The sequence below is a fragment of the Aspergillus tanneri genome, assembly GCF_003426965.1.
Source record: "Aspergillus tanneri strain NIH1004 chromosome Unknown AapTan_3_pilon_pilon_pilon, whole genome shotgun sequence".
Taxonomy (NCBI): Eukaryota; Fungi; Ascomycota; class Eurotiomycetes; order Eurotiales; family Aspergillaceae; genus Aspergillus; species Aspergillus tanneri.
Genome location: NW_022984630.1, coordinates 3,255,085 through 3,270,953, shown reverse-complemented (window position 1 = coordinate 3,270,953; position 15,869 = coordinate 3,255,085). Strand labels below are relative to the sequence as shown.

At 52.4% G+C, this 15,869-nt stretch overlaps 6 protein-coding genes across 6 annotated transcripts; 3 read left to right on the top strand and 3 right to left on the bottom strand.

Annotated features, from left to right (window-relative positions):
• Positions 1–403: 403 nt before the first annotated feature.
• Positions 404–3,799, top strand: spt5 (transcription elongation factor spt5; the record flags this gene model as incomplete). Its single annotated transcript, XM_033569544.1, has 4 exons — positions 404–772; positions 839–2,319; positions 2,380–3,119; positions 3,180–3,799. 4 exons carry the CDS (start codon positions 404–406, stop codon positions 3,797–3,799), a joined length of 3,210 nt encoding a protein of 1,069 aa, XP_033428350.1.
• Positions 3,800–4,643: 844 nt separating this feature from the next.
• triA (putative mRNA capping nucleoside-triphosphatase) lies at positions 4,644–6,983 on the bottom strand (the record flags this gene model as incomplete). Its single annotated transcript, XM_033569543.1, has 4 exons — positions 4,644–4,811; positions 4,875–5,324; positions 5,425–6,596; positions 6,662–6,983. 4 exons carry the CDS (start codon positions 6,981–6,983, stop codon positions 4,644–4,646), a joined length of 2,112 nt encoding a protein of 703 aa, XP_033428349.1.
• A 1,152-nt stretch (positions 6,984–8,135) lies between these two features.
• On the top strand, positions 8,136–9,728 carry ATNIH1004_004877 (acyltransferase family protein; the record flags this gene model as incomplete). Its single annotated transcript, XM_033569542.1, has 1 exon — positions 8,136–9,728. One exon carries the CDS (start codon positions 8,136–8,138, stop codon positions 9,726–9,728), a length of 1,593 nt encoding a protein of 530 aa, XP_033428348.1.
• Positions 9,729–10,756: 1,028 nt separating this feature from the next.
• Positions 10,757–11,071, bottom strand: ATNIH1004_004876 (uncharacterized protein; the record flags this gene model as incomplete). The annotated part of the gene is made up of 1 exon (XM_033569541.1): positions 10,757–11,071. One exon carries the CDS (start codon positions 11,069–11,071, stop codon positions 10,757–10,759), a length of 315 nt encoding a protein of 104 aa, XP_033428347.1.
• Positions 11,072–12,073: 1,002 nt separating this feature from the next.
• On the bottom strand, positions 12,074–14,108 carry ATNIH1004_004875 (WD repeat protein; the record flags this gene model as incomplete). Its single annotated transcript, XM_033569540.1, has 4 exons — positions 12,074–12,489; positions 12,556–12,627; positions 12,699–13,299; positions 13,350–14,108. 4 exons carry the CDS (start codon positions 14,106–14,108, stop codon positions 12,074–12,076), a joined length of 1,848 nt encoding a protein of 615 aa, XP_033428346.1.
• A 524-nt stretch (positions 14,109–14,632) lies between these two features.
• ATNIH1004_004874 (putative pantetheine-phosphate adenylyltransferase) lies at positions 14,633–15,844 on the top strand (the record flags this gene model as incomplete). Its single annotated transcript, XM_033569539.1, has 1 exon — positions 14,633–15,844. One exon carries the CDS (start codon positions 14,633–14,635, stop codon positions 15,842–15,844), a length of 1,212 nt encoding a protein of 403 aa, XP_033428345.1.
• Between the last annotated feature and the right edge of the window lie 25 nt (positions 15,845–15,869).

The window sequence follows — 15,869 nt, the reverse complement described above, 5'->3', positions numbered from 1 at the left end:
GACAGTGCTGTTCACTAGACGCAATATCCTCTCGAATTTTCAACTGGTCCTATTGCGTCTTCCCGTCCTGTCGCGGTCGCGGACTCGGGCGATCGAACCGGACCGCAATACTTATCCCGATACCTTCCTTCCCTAAGCCTTGCTGCCGATTATTACCACGCAGCTGCTGGTCAGATCGAGGTATTTACTCCTTCTTTTCTTTCTGCCTTTGTCAACCCATCTGTAAGCCAGTGGTTTCTATAAGATCAACATCTTCATGAGGGATCTAACCATTCGCTGTGCTACATCTACAGCCCAGCTTTGTCTTCATACAAGAACATATCACGCATACGTCCTATTTCGACTTCTGATCCTTAACGACTAATTCAGCCTACTCCCTTTTCAAGACTTCCCTCGAGAAAAAATGTCGCGGAACTTGTTGGACCAAGACTTCGGTTCCGAGGAGGAGGACGATGACTTCAATCCTGCGCCCGCAAATGAATCAGAGGATGAGGAGGAACAACCAAAGGTTGGTCTCAGAAAGGTGGCAAGTACGATTGCTAGTGCTGATGATGACGGACAGCAGTCTACGCATCACGGCCAAGACGAGGATGAAGAAGACGACTCGAGAGTTGGACAACCGAATCGAAGGGGAAGTGAGGATGATGGTAGAGGAAGGCACATTGACGACGCTGAGGATGAAGACGAGGAAGAGGCCGAAAATGAGGTGGCGGAGGACGGGGGAGACGAGGACGAGGAAGAGGAGGATGAAGATGATGAAGACGCTGTTTCTGTGAGTGCAGGACGTGTTTGAATAACTATCCTATAAGCGTGACGACACTGACAGTCGACTGCCTAGGGTCGTCCACTGAAACGAAGAAGACACCGAGGTGTTCACAACTTCATCGAAGACGAGGCAGGTGTCGACGAGGACGAAGATGAGGCAGAAGAGGAGGAAGATGAATTGGCAGAGTTCGGCGGCGAGATGCATCCGGACGATATGGACGCGCTTCCTGTCGGCGCAGAAACCGACGACCGTCGGCATCGTCAACTCGATCGCCAACGAGAACTCGCGGCTAGCATGGACGCCGAAAAGCAGGCGCAAATGCTCAAGGAGCGCTACGGACGGAAAACTGCTGCCGCTTCTGATTCGGTCGTTGTTCCGAAGCGATTGCTCCTCCCCAGTGTTGAGGACCCAAGCATCTGGGGTGTACGCTGCAAGGCGGGTAAGGAGCGAGAGGTCGTATTTGCAATTCAGAAACGTATCGAAGAGCGGCCTCCGGGCTCTCGCAACCCTATGAAAATCATATCGGCCTTTGAGCGCGGGGGAGCTATGAGCGGATACATCTATGTTGAGGCGCGCAGACAAGCCGATGTCATGGACGCGCTACAAGATATGAGCAACGTCTACCCGAGGTCGAAAGTCATCTTGGTTCCTGTGAGGGAAATGCCAGATCTCCTCCGAGTTCAGAAATCCGAAGAACTTCTGCCCGGTGGATGGGTTCGGATAAGACGTGGCAAGTATCAAGGGGATTTAGCACAGATTGAGGAAGTTGAAACGAACGGCCTAGCGGTGACTGTTCGTTTGGTCCCGCGACTTGATTATGGCATGAATGAGGATACTGGTGCTCCTCTTGTTGATCCCAAGAGGAAACGTCCCGGCGCGAACCCTACTGTTGCTCGGGCTCCTCAGCGTCTATTTAGCGAAGCCGAGGCCAAGAAGAAGCATGGCAAATATCTCTCCGCTACATCCGGTCTTGGTGGCAAGTCATGGAGTTACCTGGGAGAGACATACATTGACGGGTTTCTGATTAAGGATATGAAAGTTCAACATCTAATCACAAAGAATGTCAACCCTCGACTCGAGGAAGTCACTATGTTTGCTCGAGGCTCGGAAGACGGGACCGCAAACCTGGATCTTGCGTCTCTCGCCGAAACGCTCAAGAATTCAACGGCCGAAGATTCATACCTCCCAGGGGATCCAGTGGAAGTATTCCGGGGTGAGCAACAGGGTCTGATCGGTCGTACGTCTTCCACCCGAGGCGATATAGTCTCTCTGCAGGTCACGGAGGGAGATCTTGCCGGGCAAATCATCGATGCACCCGTCAAATCTCTCCGGAAGCGGTTCAGAGAGGGTGACCATGTGAAGGTCATCGGCGGCAGCAGGTACCAAGATGAGCTAGGTATGGTGGTGCAGGTTAAGGATGATACGGTGACGTTACTCAGCGATATGAGTATGCAGGAGATTACAGTTTTTAGCAAGGACCTCCGGCTGTCGGCTGAGACGGGCGTCGACGGAAAACTTGGAATGTTCGATGTGCATGATCTTGTCCAACTTGAGTAGGTTGCTGGCCCTTGGCTATGGTACTGTTCTATGTCCAACCGCTAACTGTTATCTAGTGCTGCTACCGTTGGTTGTATCGTTAAAGTTGACCGTGAATCCTTGCGCCTCTTAGATCAAAACGGCTCTATTCGTACCGTTCTTCCCACACAAGTCACCAACAAGATCACGCCGCGCCGAGATGCCGTGGCCACCGATCGTAACGGTGCCGAAATCCGACATGGGGACACTGTCCGAGAGATCTATGGAGAACAGAGGAGTGGCGTGATTCTCCATATCCACCGTTCGTTCTTATTCCTGCATAATAAAGCCCAGGCTGAAAACTCCGGAATTGTGGTTGTGCGTACCAGCAACATCGTCACGGTGTCAGCCAAGGGAGGCCGGTCGACGGGTCCCGATCTTTCAAAGATGAACCCGGCATTGATGGGAAATCGCATGCCCGGCGGTATGATGGGGCCTCCCAAGAGCTTTGGAAGAGACCGGATGGTCGGAAAGACGGTCATGGTTCGAAAGGGTCCCTTCAAGGGCCTTGTGGGTATTGTGAAAGATGCCACGGATTCTCAAGCTCGCGTGGAGCTCCACTCCAAGAACAAATTGGTGACAATCGCAAAGGAAATCCTGGTTGTGAAGGACCCTGTCACCGGCCAGACAGTGGATATGTCTCGGGGCAAGGGAGGCCACCGCGTTCCTTACGGTGCGTCTGCGGCTCCTAGCTCTGGCTGGCAAGGAAGCCGCACCCCAATGGCGGTGGCGGATTCCTCTAGAACTCCTGCCTGGGGTGGTCCATCCTCCGCTCGGAGTAAGTGTTACTGTACCCCCTGTTCGTAAGCAGTCGTTTTTCTAACAATATCCCTTCTAGCACCGGCCTGGTCTGGTATGGGTGGTTCTCGCACACCGGCGTGGAGAAATGACGGGTCACGTACCTCCAATCCCTATGATGGTAGCCGCACTGCATACGGAGGTCACGGCTCTCGCACGCCTGCCTGGAACTCAGGCGCACGAACTCCCTACGACTACGGTTCCGGATCTAGCGGCTTCGATGCGTTTGCAGCGGGATCCAGGACCCCAGCCTGGGGCGCAGCGAACGCCGGCAATCGCACTCCCGCCTGGTCGGCCGGGACTACAGCCAGCAGTGGCAGCAAAGACCGCGGCTATGATGCTCCCACGCCCGGGGGGAACTATTCCGCTCCGACTCCCGCCGCATACGGTAGCGCTCCAACACCAGGAGCCTCGGCATCCACGCCTGGTGCATGGGCTGATAGCGCCCCGACGCCAGGCGCCTTCAATGCTCCCACGCCCGGAGGCCCGTCCAAGAGAGGATATGATGCGCCGACGCCAGCAGCGTTTGACGGACCCAGTCGTCCGTACGATGCCCCAACGCCCGCTATGGGCGGGATGGTGTCGACGCCTGGGGCGGGAGCATATGGAGACGGAGATGACGGTGGCCCACGCTATGAAGAAGGAACTCCGAGTCCTTAGATATGGCTATACCAGTGGATGTGGATGGGGAAGAAAGGGGAGATGCTGGAAACGCGAAATAATTGTAGGGGGGCAAAAAGAAGAAGAAAAGAAAACCAGAAAACGCATCGACGCATCGACTTCTTCCGTTGTGTTTCCATTTGTTGCAACAGATAAATCTAGGCATGGTTAGTTGGTCATTTTTGTACTTGTGTATGTACTATTTCCCGCATTTTAAATCGGCATCATGACAATGTTACAAGGTGCAACTGTGTGGAAAAGAGCCTTTCTTTATATATTCCAACCGTAAGCAAGATAGAAATAGAATGCCAGTCATCGGCTGCATATATTCATACAATTGAATAAAGAAAGATATAAACAGCAAAGCTTATCGTTTCACCCTCGAAAAAAGATATTCAATCCGATAGAAAACATCGTACATGGCAAGCAAGCCACAATAAAAAAATATAAAAATAAAAAATAGTTGTACTCGAGGGTTTCGGAGAAGAGAAGAAAAGATACATAGCGCATCAATCATTCTTGCAACCCGGTATTTCATTCCAGGCGAAGAAGGCAAATAGGAATAAGTCTCCGGAGATAAGTAGATAGTAGATATTATTAAAACATAATTTAGAAGGGGCCGCAGGGAGGAGGATCCAAAAAAGCAGGCAGGGCCGCGATATACTGTTTGTTGTCTTGTTGGGATTCGACCTGCCGTTTCCTGTCCGTAGAACAAGGCTAGTTCTCCGGCTACTAGGGTGGAATTCAAAGTTCATAGAGCACATGCACAGGCAGGTGCTTTGGACCTCTGTCTCTGTATGTGCTAACACTGGTAAGATAGGAAGGAATAAATTATGGGCAGAAATCATGGAGGTACAGCTCGCGCCAGGACGCGGATATTATCCACAAAACCCTTGACTAGATCTTCGTACTGATTCTTGGGATCACCTGCCATGGCTAGCTGACCTTGACGGCGGATTTCGGCGGCAGAGACTTCGATTTCGAGTTCGTGTTCAAAGTCGCCTTTGGAGGACTAGACCGGAGTTAGAACAGAGCTTCGAGGTATAACAAAGAGACGGAAGGACCTTCAGCTTACCTCCGATTTTGCGACTTGTGTGAGATCAACCTGATAGGCGAGATGTCGATAGCTCATCCGATCCTTATTACGTTCTCCTCCACGCCCTCGACTACCGTCTATCACGGGTAGGTGCTGAACGTCGCCTTCGTAACTCATTTCTAGGTTGACGCTAATGCGCCAGTCGACACAGGTGTGCGGACTGTACACGTCAAGATCAGCAACTCGGCATTTGACGATCTTGGCCAGGACTTCGCCCGATCGTTGGTCAACGGTCACTCGCACCCTCGGCTTGTGGCGCGGGTTGAGATTCTGTCGGATGACGGGCGGGAGATCGGAGGGTGACACCTCGTAGAATGTGTCTCGTTCTTTCTTATGTGCGTACGAGAGAGGAATCCGACCTTGATTGCTGTGTGGTATGGACGCTTTCACGGCTTCATTCAGGAAGTTATTCATGGCTCGATGTTGTGCCTGTCAGATGGTCAGCGGTGTGCAAAAGCGACCTGGAGATGAAAGAGAGGGGCTCTTGGGCTAAACCACACGTTGAGGGTTGCAGGGTAATACTACTTACCACCGTCATAGTGCTTTCGAAGGCCGTTCGCAGACGCGAATTCTCCCGGTTCACTACACTTTCCGTCAGGATTGGCAGGTGAAGCCTCTCCCCGCGATCCATGTCTACTAGCTGCCCCAACTTGGCTTCTATCTCAATAATGGCTCCCTGTCCGGCGGCCGATGAGCTCGCTGCAGCTGCAATGGCATCATTCCGCAGGACGACATGTTGGAACAGGAAATCGCAGACCAATTTTGTGACCTCTTCATACGGGATGTATCCAGTAATCGACGGTTCCCATGGTCCCAAGCTGCCCGTCTGAGGGCCTTCCGGGGCCTGACTGGGGACGGAAGGGCCATTGACTGGTGGCGTCTCGGCCTTCGTTTTGACGAACGAAGAGTCGACCGTGGAAGGGGGGGCCTGAGAAGATACGGACCGCTGGCGCAGTATCCATGGGTTCTGGGCCGAGTTTCTGGCGTGTTTCGGAATGGGAGGGAGTTGATTCTGGATCATCGGACATCTCCCTTTGGTACGCACAGACCGTCGAGCGTAGATCGGGGGCTCGTGGTACCTCCGCCTCTTCACTTTGGGGGCATGCGGACTGCTCGTAGTCGCACCTGGCTCCGCTTTCACTTTCACGGGTGCCGTTTGCGCTAGCGCCTCCACCGGAACTTCGTGCGCTATTGACCCCCGAGCGGTCGGGGAGCTGTTGGTCTGAGATGCGGAAGGGGCCGCGTACGAGCTCTGGATACTGGGACGGCGTTCCCTTGCCCCTGTGTCGTTTTCCACAGGGGTCGATTGTTGCGGTGGGATGATCTGATCCGGATATGCGCCGAGCGCGCTGCCTTGCCGAGAATGCGACGGCGGGAGAGCAGACTTGGGGCTCACATTGTCATCCGATGCCCTCCGGTCGACTGATGTGGACAATTGGCGCGGGGTGAAGTCCAGTGGCCGCGAGTCCTGGCGCGAGACGCGGGGGACCGCGTCCGGGGATCTGTGCAGCGGTGCATCCGGTCCAACCCATGGGCTCGACCCTTGGTTGGAAATGGTATCATGGCCGGAGGACTGGGGTCGGCCGGATGGCGGCGTGTGACGGGGAAACGGCGCAGCAGCAGCAGTGGCACTAGACCCTCGAGGTGTCATCGGCATCGACGGTTGCGCCACGAGTTGCGACGGATACGGTTGAGGCGCAACTGCAGAAGGGCTGTCCCTGGGCTGGAATGAGTATGTGGGAGAGGAATAAGGGGTTAGGACAGACTGGATGGATTGCGAATGCTGCTGCGCGTAGACGGGGGACTGCTGCTGGGGATGCTGCTAATGTTGTTATTATTGTAGGGGCCCGGTGCGGGATACGGGTCACGCGACGTGGAGGAGCCATACGGAGGAGGAGGAGGATGATGGTACTGGTAGGGCGATTGGAGAGACCCGTAGGACGAGGAGCGCTCAGGGGAGGTATGAGGATATGCGGATGGGTAGGAGGTGGAGGAGGGCGCAGGTTGGTCGCGAGGAGGATAAACGGAATCGGACGGCTTCGCAGAAGAGGCCGCAGCATCGCTGTTCATGATCGTGCGGAGATCCATGATGGCGGTGGAAGTAGATAACCGGCCCAACGGCCGGGTGGATTGAGTGAAGCTGAAGCTGGGAGAGAAGCTTTATCAAGGCAGGTCGATGGACCCCTGGCAGGAGAAAGACGAGAGCGATGGACGGAGAGGCGTCACGACATGAGGCGGATTGAGACGGAGTGAGGACAGAAGGAAGAGGAGAGAAGAGGCGGGGGAAGAGAGAGGAGAAAGGAGAGGCAGAAAGGTGAAGTTGAAGTCGAAAAGCGAGAGGGACGAACAAACGAGAGAAAGAGAAAATAAAAAGAACAAAAAGATTGAAAGTTCACGTTGGGCGGGTGGGCGCTGATTGGTCAGCTAGATGGATTTGTCCAGTCTATACTCAGTAGTGGTTAGTATATGAAGATGGAGATATAAAGAGCCTATTAAAGATAAAATGAGAGACTTGAGAGCGGAAGGAAGAATTGTATGTCATGGTCTAGCAGTGGTGTTGGTCCTATTCAGATGTCTCCAAGTGTCGCTATACAACTACTACTACCTCTGCTAAGTTACTATACAGATCTCGACACCCCATTCCAACAGCAGTTACACCCAAAGAGTCATAACGATCAGTAAAGACAGATATCTACTAGTAATATATTGTTTCTATGAGAACCACAATACAGAGGAAACATAGAGGAGTGCTTGTTAACGAAGTGGGAATCAAGTTCTGGCCACATGACCGGAGATCCCGATCGGGTAAATCCGCCCAATTTGGTCGCTCGCGATCTCTCTCTCCTTTTCCTTCGTCTTCGGCTCGTCTTCGCAATCGGCTCGCGATTGCCATCGGACCTCGATCGATGTATGGAGGTTCTCCAGGTAAAGTGCAGCCCCCACTGATCGCTCTATGCCTCCACTAATCAATCACTTCACCTCCCTTGTTCAAGCATTCAGCATGCTCCGCCAACTGTCTTCTCGAATGACCTGCACATAGATAGATAGACTAGACATAGACATAGCGCGCATTGCTGCATCTTTGTCCGCCTCAAACCTCATCTTGGGCTACTTTTCACGCTCGCTACCGTTGGTGGCCCACACTCACCTTCCTTGTGTTACGCAACTCTCCTTATCGATCCACCTACGGCAGAATCGTCCACGAAGAGCGCACCTCCCATCCTTCTCTTACCTCCCATCATGTCATATATCGATAATGCCCCTCGAGGATCGCCGGCGATCCACAACATTCCCTTAACCGATCTGGAATCCGGCCCGGATCGCGCCTCACAGCCGTCGTGGAACTGGTCGAGTCTGGCCGAGTTTTCCCCGCCGATCAAGCAACTCTCCGTCCACTGGCAAGAGTATCTGGAACTTTTCGTTGCGAAATTGACCGTTGCTCTCACCCCAAGTTATCTGCAGCATTGGGTGGGTGGCCAACCGCCCCAACCGACTAAACTCCATGGGATCGCAGCGCTGGACGGTCTGCGTGGTTGGGCCTGCCTGCTGGTCTTCAACTTTCATTTCCTATTCACGTACACTTGGAAAGTCGCCGTCGGCTGGGGTTTTAATAGGGAGAATTACTATTTCTTCCAGCTTCCCATCATTCATGTGCTGGTCTCCGGACATATTATGGTGGCCATCTTCTTCGTGCTCTCGGGGTATGTCCTCTCGTATAAGCCCCTGAAGATGATCCGCAGTCGGTCCTGGGAGCAGACCTTCACCGTTCTGGCTTCATCCACATTCCGCCGGGGCCTCCGCCTCTACATCCCCTCGATTATCGGCATCCTGTTTGTCATGCTGGCCGTGCGTCTCGGGGCGTACAACTATTCGCACAAGGTGGTCAACCAAGGCTTGACCATTCTAGGGACCAACGAACAGCACCCGCATATTATGAAAACCTTCAACAAACAGTTTTGGGACTGGTATTTGACGGTGGTACACCTGATCGATCCGTGGAACTGGGCCCTCTACTACAACTATTATAACCCGCACCTGTGGACGATCCCGGTCGAATTTCGCTGCTCGATCGTTCTTTTCCTCACCATTCTGGCCACCTCGCGGGTCACGACCCGGGTGCGTCTCTCTCTTGTCAGCATTCTTGTATGGTTCTGCATGCGATGGGGCCGGTGGGATGTGGTGCTGTTTCTTTCCGGGATGATCATGGCCGAAGCCGACCTGATAAACGGTACCTGGGAGCGCCCGTCGGCAGACGAGAAGCCCTGGAGCCACCGTTTCCCGTTCGGGCAACGTATCTTTTCGCGCCTGCTGTGCCGCAGGCTCTGGATTGGGCTCTTCCTCGCAGGCCTCTATCTGGGATCAACGCCGAACACCGGCTACAAATGGACCCCGTTTTACATGTGGACCTGGAAGATTACCCCCAAAACCTATCCCGAGCCGCACCGGTTCCCGCAGACTCTGGGTGCTATTCTAATCGTGTTCAGTATCAACCACTCCAAGGACATCCAAAAGCTGTTCACGAATCCTCTGTCACAGTACCTCGGCAAGATCTCGTTTTCGTTCTATATTGTGCACGGTCCTATCCTGCACTCCCTGGGATACTCCATCATGCCCAACATCTGGAATATTGTGGGCAAGGAGACCAACTTTCAGTACTGCCTCGGCTTCTTCCTCGGCTGGCTCATTTGTCTGCCCCTGTCGCTGTGGGCCGGTGACGTCTTTTGGCGCGCTGTCGACATCCCCAGTGTCAAATTTGCTCGCTGGGTCGAGGATCAAGTCATCGTTAAGACGAACAGGCCTGCGAATGCCGCTCCTGAATCCCATCTACATTGAATGTGTCTTAAATTGGCTGTTTGGGAGATATTGTTCGCGGCACAGGCATATTATATTCCAAACCCGACATACTGGATAGACGTGGAAGAAGGTTTATGCAAGATTTACGTACATATATTGATACTCCTCTTGGGTGGTGCCTTTGACAGGTCCATTCTTAATATACGTGTTCCTCGTATCCATTTGGGACTTGTTCCGGTAGAGGTTTGCACTTGATGTTGGATTGGTTGCCCAGCAGAATTTGTAGGTCCATGAATTGGCCAAATGCCGAATTATCGCTGCCCCCTCAACCTTGCGATGCAAAATATCCACACCTGTAAGTGATCAAGAGCAGCTGCTTGATTTCCGCGGTGATATCTTACCTTACTGACGATGCATAGGTGCTTCATAAGCTCAAGTAGTACTGGAATTTGAGCTTTTTTACCGTGAAGCTATATTACCATTGGATTCTAGCCACTATACCTACTCCATAGTGGCAATGCTCCGCAGATCCCAACGGAGCCATACATGCGACTGATTTTATACATTCTATGAAAACTGACCTCTGGATTGTACGGAGCCACTGTTTGATATGGTGGATTATCTGTCGCATCCAAGGGCATCGAATACAAACTACATGATATTAAACCTGATACTGACGAGTTCGGCTCTCAGCTACCTTCTCGCTGACCCAAATTCATCGTCAAGTTATGAAATCCCAATCCTTGAGTCAGAATCATCTACGAGTTCTACAAAATTGCAAAAGAAGATATTGAGACCTCACCATCTGAGTTTTATTCTTATATGATAATGATAGTAACTAAGAAATATAATTAGCACAACTCACAATAAAAAAGAAAAAGAAATACTTCTGTCCAATAACCTCCCTTTTTTCTCTCTATTCCCTCCTTTTCGCTCCTCTTTTGGTCTTGTGTACAGAACAATTTTAAAAAATTGTTTCTTTTTCTCTTTTCTTTGTCTTTTCCGTAAACAAGTGTTCAATAGCAATCAATCAGAATGAAACTATTTCTTCAAGAGTTTTGCCTTCTTCATTTTTCCAGGATATTTTCCAACCCCACAAAGACAGAGAGACAGACCCTGAGCCCCCGGAGAGTTCTTCCGGATAAAACCACGATGAAGAGACGCAAGTGCTGCTCTGGTATAGGATTCAACTGCTCGAGAACATCAGCACAAAAAAAGGCGTCATGTTCCTCCTCGGGGACAACGGTTGGAAACACAGCCCAGAAGACACCCCAGTCTCCCCCGGAGATCTCGGCTTCGGCCTTGTGGATAGAATAGATACCGCGCTGGAGATCGATCCGGGCTCGCTGGTAGCACTCATCTGGTATCTCCCATGACCCCATGTGGGGAAAGAAGATCACATACACTGTTCAGGAGTCATCCTCGATCTAGTCCTCGAGCGGTTGTCGATCTGGTCCGCCATTTTGGTTTGTTAGGCTTCGAAAGAGATTGCGACTATGAGAGGATGAGAGGATGAGAGGATGAGAGGATGAGAGGATGAGAGGATGATGAGAAATTTGACGGAGACTTATGAATCTATTTTTATACCTGAGTCATTCATCCTGGATAAGGATATCTCCATTCTACAAAGATGGGATTCACCAGAAAGCTGAAGAAAGTGACCGTCAGTAGAGAGGATCTATCTATCGAATTCATCCAGATTCTTAGGAATATGCGGTATTATTCACGGAATTCAACGAGAAATATAGAGAAATATACCGTTCGGTCATGGACCAATCCACCGGATAGATGGATATCAGCGACACAGGGCACTTGTGACGTTAGCGCGGTGGATTTGTCCATGAGACATCCGGGACTGGCTGTTTGTGTAGAAATGAATTCCACTGAATTATATTGGTTCATGATTGAAATGGAAGACTCATGATTCGATATAACTGTCAGTATTCTCCATGGATAGTAGTACCCCACTAGTCCCCCATGGAAGATAGCGAAAATAATCAAGAATCTCCGTAGCTTCATGTTGGTACGGCATTTGGATGGCTGGTTCGAGCCTGTAGGATTGATGGAAACCTTACAGTCTTGTGAAGACTATATATCCAGCATATCTAGTTCTCCTCCATCTAGTAATACTCTAGTACATATTTATCATGTGCATTCTGGTTTCTTATTACTAGCGGAAGTTTCATTCATTCATTCGTTCACTCGTACTATAACCATACCATATACCAGATCATGCCAAACAGACAAACTCCATATCGATCATCTATCTCATCCGTGCACTGGCAATAGCAGGGATTTCCATCCAAAAGAAGAACCCCTGACAGGCGTGTCTAATATGCGAGACGAGATTTTTTTCGCTTTTGCTTATTTATCTTCTTGTCTTCTCAGACGGCCACCCCCCACACGCCCCGACCCCCGCACACACCCAACCAGTCTCGTGGGTGTCCGCTGGATGTGCGGCCTTGAGGTGACCAGGTGATATTGGAAACTTCATAGTCACATTGCCATGCAGCCGCGGGGCCGCGTTCGGAGGTGATTGAGGGAGCACCCGGATTGTGCACGGCGGGAGGAACGGGTGCAGCGTTTTGCTGGTTGATCAGGTCCCAGAGAAGCACAAAGCAGTCGTCTGCACCGGAAGCAAGAACACCACGGCGGTTGGGAGACCATTCGACAGAATTGATGGGGGCCGAATGGCCCTTCAGTTCCAGGAGGGCCTGCCCCGGCTGTCGGACATCCAGTACGCGCACGATGTTGGAGTCCTGGGAGAAGGTGGCCAAAAGTTGGGCATCATGTGGGGATGCTAAGGCCCATTAAGGTCAGAAGATGCATCGGGAAGAGTTAGATAGATGTCCACGCGGGTCCTTACCGGCAATTCGGAGTAGTGGTGGAGGCCATACAGAGGCTGGGGCTGAGGGGCTGCCATTGCCGGGGCTGATCACTGTTGAAGAACATCTAGGTTAGAGTTTGACAGGGGAAAACGAGGGCTCGGAGGGCACAGTGCGAACATACGCTTCTCATTCTTGTCGGTCGGCTCGTAGATGATCGTGCTGTGTTCCAGACTGCGGAGATCGAACATGCGCACGCTGCCATCGGCGCCACAGCTGACAAAGACGTCGACACTACTGGCGCAGAAGCGAACGTCGTACACTTCCTTATCGTGTGCGATTAATTGAGTCTTGGCCGTAAGCGTGGGAATGTCCCAGATGGTGCAGGTCGTGTCGATGCTGGACGTGATGATCAGGCTGGGTGAGATTGTGTTCCAGTCAAGTGAGGTGATGGGGGCCGTATGCTCGGGAGACTTCGAATTTGACAATAGCGCCAAGGGGGAAAGCTTTGCAGTAGGAGGCTCTCGTTGACTGGCCGCTCGCGTAATGGAATTGGACTCATGCAAGGTTGTGGCCGGAAGGGACCACAGCCGTAGATGGTCGCCCGAAGTCGCTAGAAGATCAGTTGATTGCTTTTGGGACGTGGGAGGTTCCCAGAGGATTCGCGTAACAGGATACGAATGCGAGGCTTCCGCAGTTTTTACATATTCCAGCTTGACGTCGCCAGCCGCAGCGTCTTGCGTGTCGGGGTCAGGCTGGGTCAAGTGGGTATCAATGATTTGTATCTGCAGGTGATCAGAAATTGGACAGGACAACAAGACGGGGAGGACTGTACATAATTATGATTGTCTTCCAGGTAGCTTCCCAGAGCCAATTTGCCCCCGAATGAGCTAGCGCTTCCTGTAACGGGCCATTTACACCAATCCACTGCATACACCGGCCACGGTGCGATGTAGTTACTGTTCGTCGGCACCGGGTTGTCCCCATTGTGAAGCTGCGCCCCTGGGCTCATGAGATGGTCGCTCAGAAGGTCTGTCGACGGGCGGATATCAGATAAACCAAGAGGTGAGATTTTGGCACCTTGTGGAGTGGTCGGCGGGAATCCAGCGCCGGGGGATGACCCGTAACGGGTAGTGTCTGAAACGCCATGTGGCTTGTATTTCGACTGCTCAACCCCCGCCGGGCTGGAACGGGAGTGACCATGAGAATTGGACATGCCAGAGCGAGGGGTGGATGGGGGTTGTGGATGTTGCTGCTGCTGCTGCTGCTGGAGCTGTGTCGACAACTGAGGCAGCGTGGGTATACCGGACGGGGCAGTGTTCACAGACATGGCATGTGGTCGGTTGGCATTTCCTGGCTGCAATGCCCCTGGTAGTGCTCCACTAGCACTATTCCCACCCCCATACTGATTCGGTTGAGGACTCGTCGGATGGAGATTGATCGAAGGAACATGGTTATCGGTACCGGTCGCGAATTCATGGGACATGGACTGTCGCTGCAGGGGAGCACCACCCGAGGGGATATGAAGCTCCTCCGGTTGTCGAGCATACACGGTGGCTCGACGAGGGTCATAGGCCGGTCCAGGATTCGACATGATGACGACACACGAATCGGACCTCGTGGGCTGTTCTCAACAATTGCAATCGTGCAGTCGGATTGCAACACCAGTGACGTCTCGCGGAGACGGAGGGATATCAGGCTGACTCTGGCGGGGAGAAAGGGGCATCAGCTCGAGAGTCCGACTGCACTGGCGACGAGTGCAGAGAGAGTCATGCCCGAGGGAGAGAGAGGGGGGGGGGATTCGAAGAAGCTGCTGGCGATGTCGAGATGAACAGCAAGATTAGGAGAGTGAGTGCAGTCGGACCGTTGGCGATTCTCGTCCCGCTGACTCAGCTGCAGGGTATCTATCCATCGCTTTTATTCTTTGGAGATTTGTCTCTCTTTCTTTCCTAGTCTCTCCTTCTCTCTTCGTTCTACATCTCGTTCTCAGTCTAATCATCATTCCTTCATTTCTATCGTTCAATCCTCTCGGTTCCTATCATCCCGGCCGTGGTCCCTCATACTCATTGAATTCCATCTTCTCCCTCCCCACCTCCGCGTTGAAGCTCTCCCCGCAACATGGCAGCGTCATCCTTTGACCAAACCTCGGCTCTGTTGCTTCTACCACCTCCACCGTCGACCTCGTTCGAGCAATTCCAACAGGTCTACGAGTCCCTCCTCTCTACCGTCTGCTTACGACTCTATCAAAACCTTCAAGGTGTCAACCGGACGGCTATCTTGGATATTGCCCTTGCCCTTCCCGGCTTGCATTCCCTGTCTCGGCCTCGGTCCCAGGTGTTTGGCAGTCTTCAAGCTTGTTTGGCCAACCTATATCGACTTCTGGGAGTTATTTCCGTGAAGAAACGGATCGAATTGGATGTGCCTGATGGTATCGACGCACGAATAATATTCCTGGATCTCGACTCTGTCCGGAGCCCTCCAACAGACTCGTCACCCGGGAACTCTCCGATCGGCCCTATTGTCCACTTGCAGACGCTGGCTCGGTCGTCACGACTGTGGAATTGGATCTTTTACCCGGATAACCACGTAGGTCAGACGCTGGCAACGGCCTTCAGTAGTATCTATTCCCAGGCCAAGGATCCCAATGCGGGCGATGTACATCCCATCTCGGGGGTTCCCAAATGGACCCCCTCCGACGCTCTGGTGACTACTGAGGATACCCAAGAACCGATCTCACATTATTCGGTGATCGTGGGAGGCACTTTCGATCATTTCCACATCGGACACAAGTTCTTGCTCACTGCCACGGCGCTGGTCTTGCAACCTGCTTCCCCCGAGCAAGATAGGGTCCTCGCAGTGGGGGTGACCGGCGATGATCTATTAGTGAACAAGAAGTATGCCGAATTCTTGGAGAGCTGGGACGACCGGTGTAGGAGCGTGGCCGGATTCCTCTCAGCCATCATGGAGTTCGACCCCCCTACAGATAGTGCAGCGAGTATCAAGCAAGTGACCCGGCCAGGCCCGAATGGAAAGTATATGCTGGTGAAGGTTCGGCCCGGACTGACCATGAAGCTGGTTCAGATCCTCGACCCATTTGGGCCTACCATCACCGAGGAGAATATCAGCGCTTTGGTGGTTTCTAAGGAGACTCGTGCGGGAGGTACTGCAATCAACGAGGAGCGTATCAAAAAGGGCTGGAAGAAGCTCGAGGTGTTTGAGATTGACGTGCTACTGATGGGCGGCATGCCATCGCAAGACGTCGAGGATTTTGCCTCCAAGCTAAGCAGCACAGAGATCCGACGGCGTCAGATGGAAATGGCCAAGAAATGACTAGATTAATCCACGGCTGTTGACT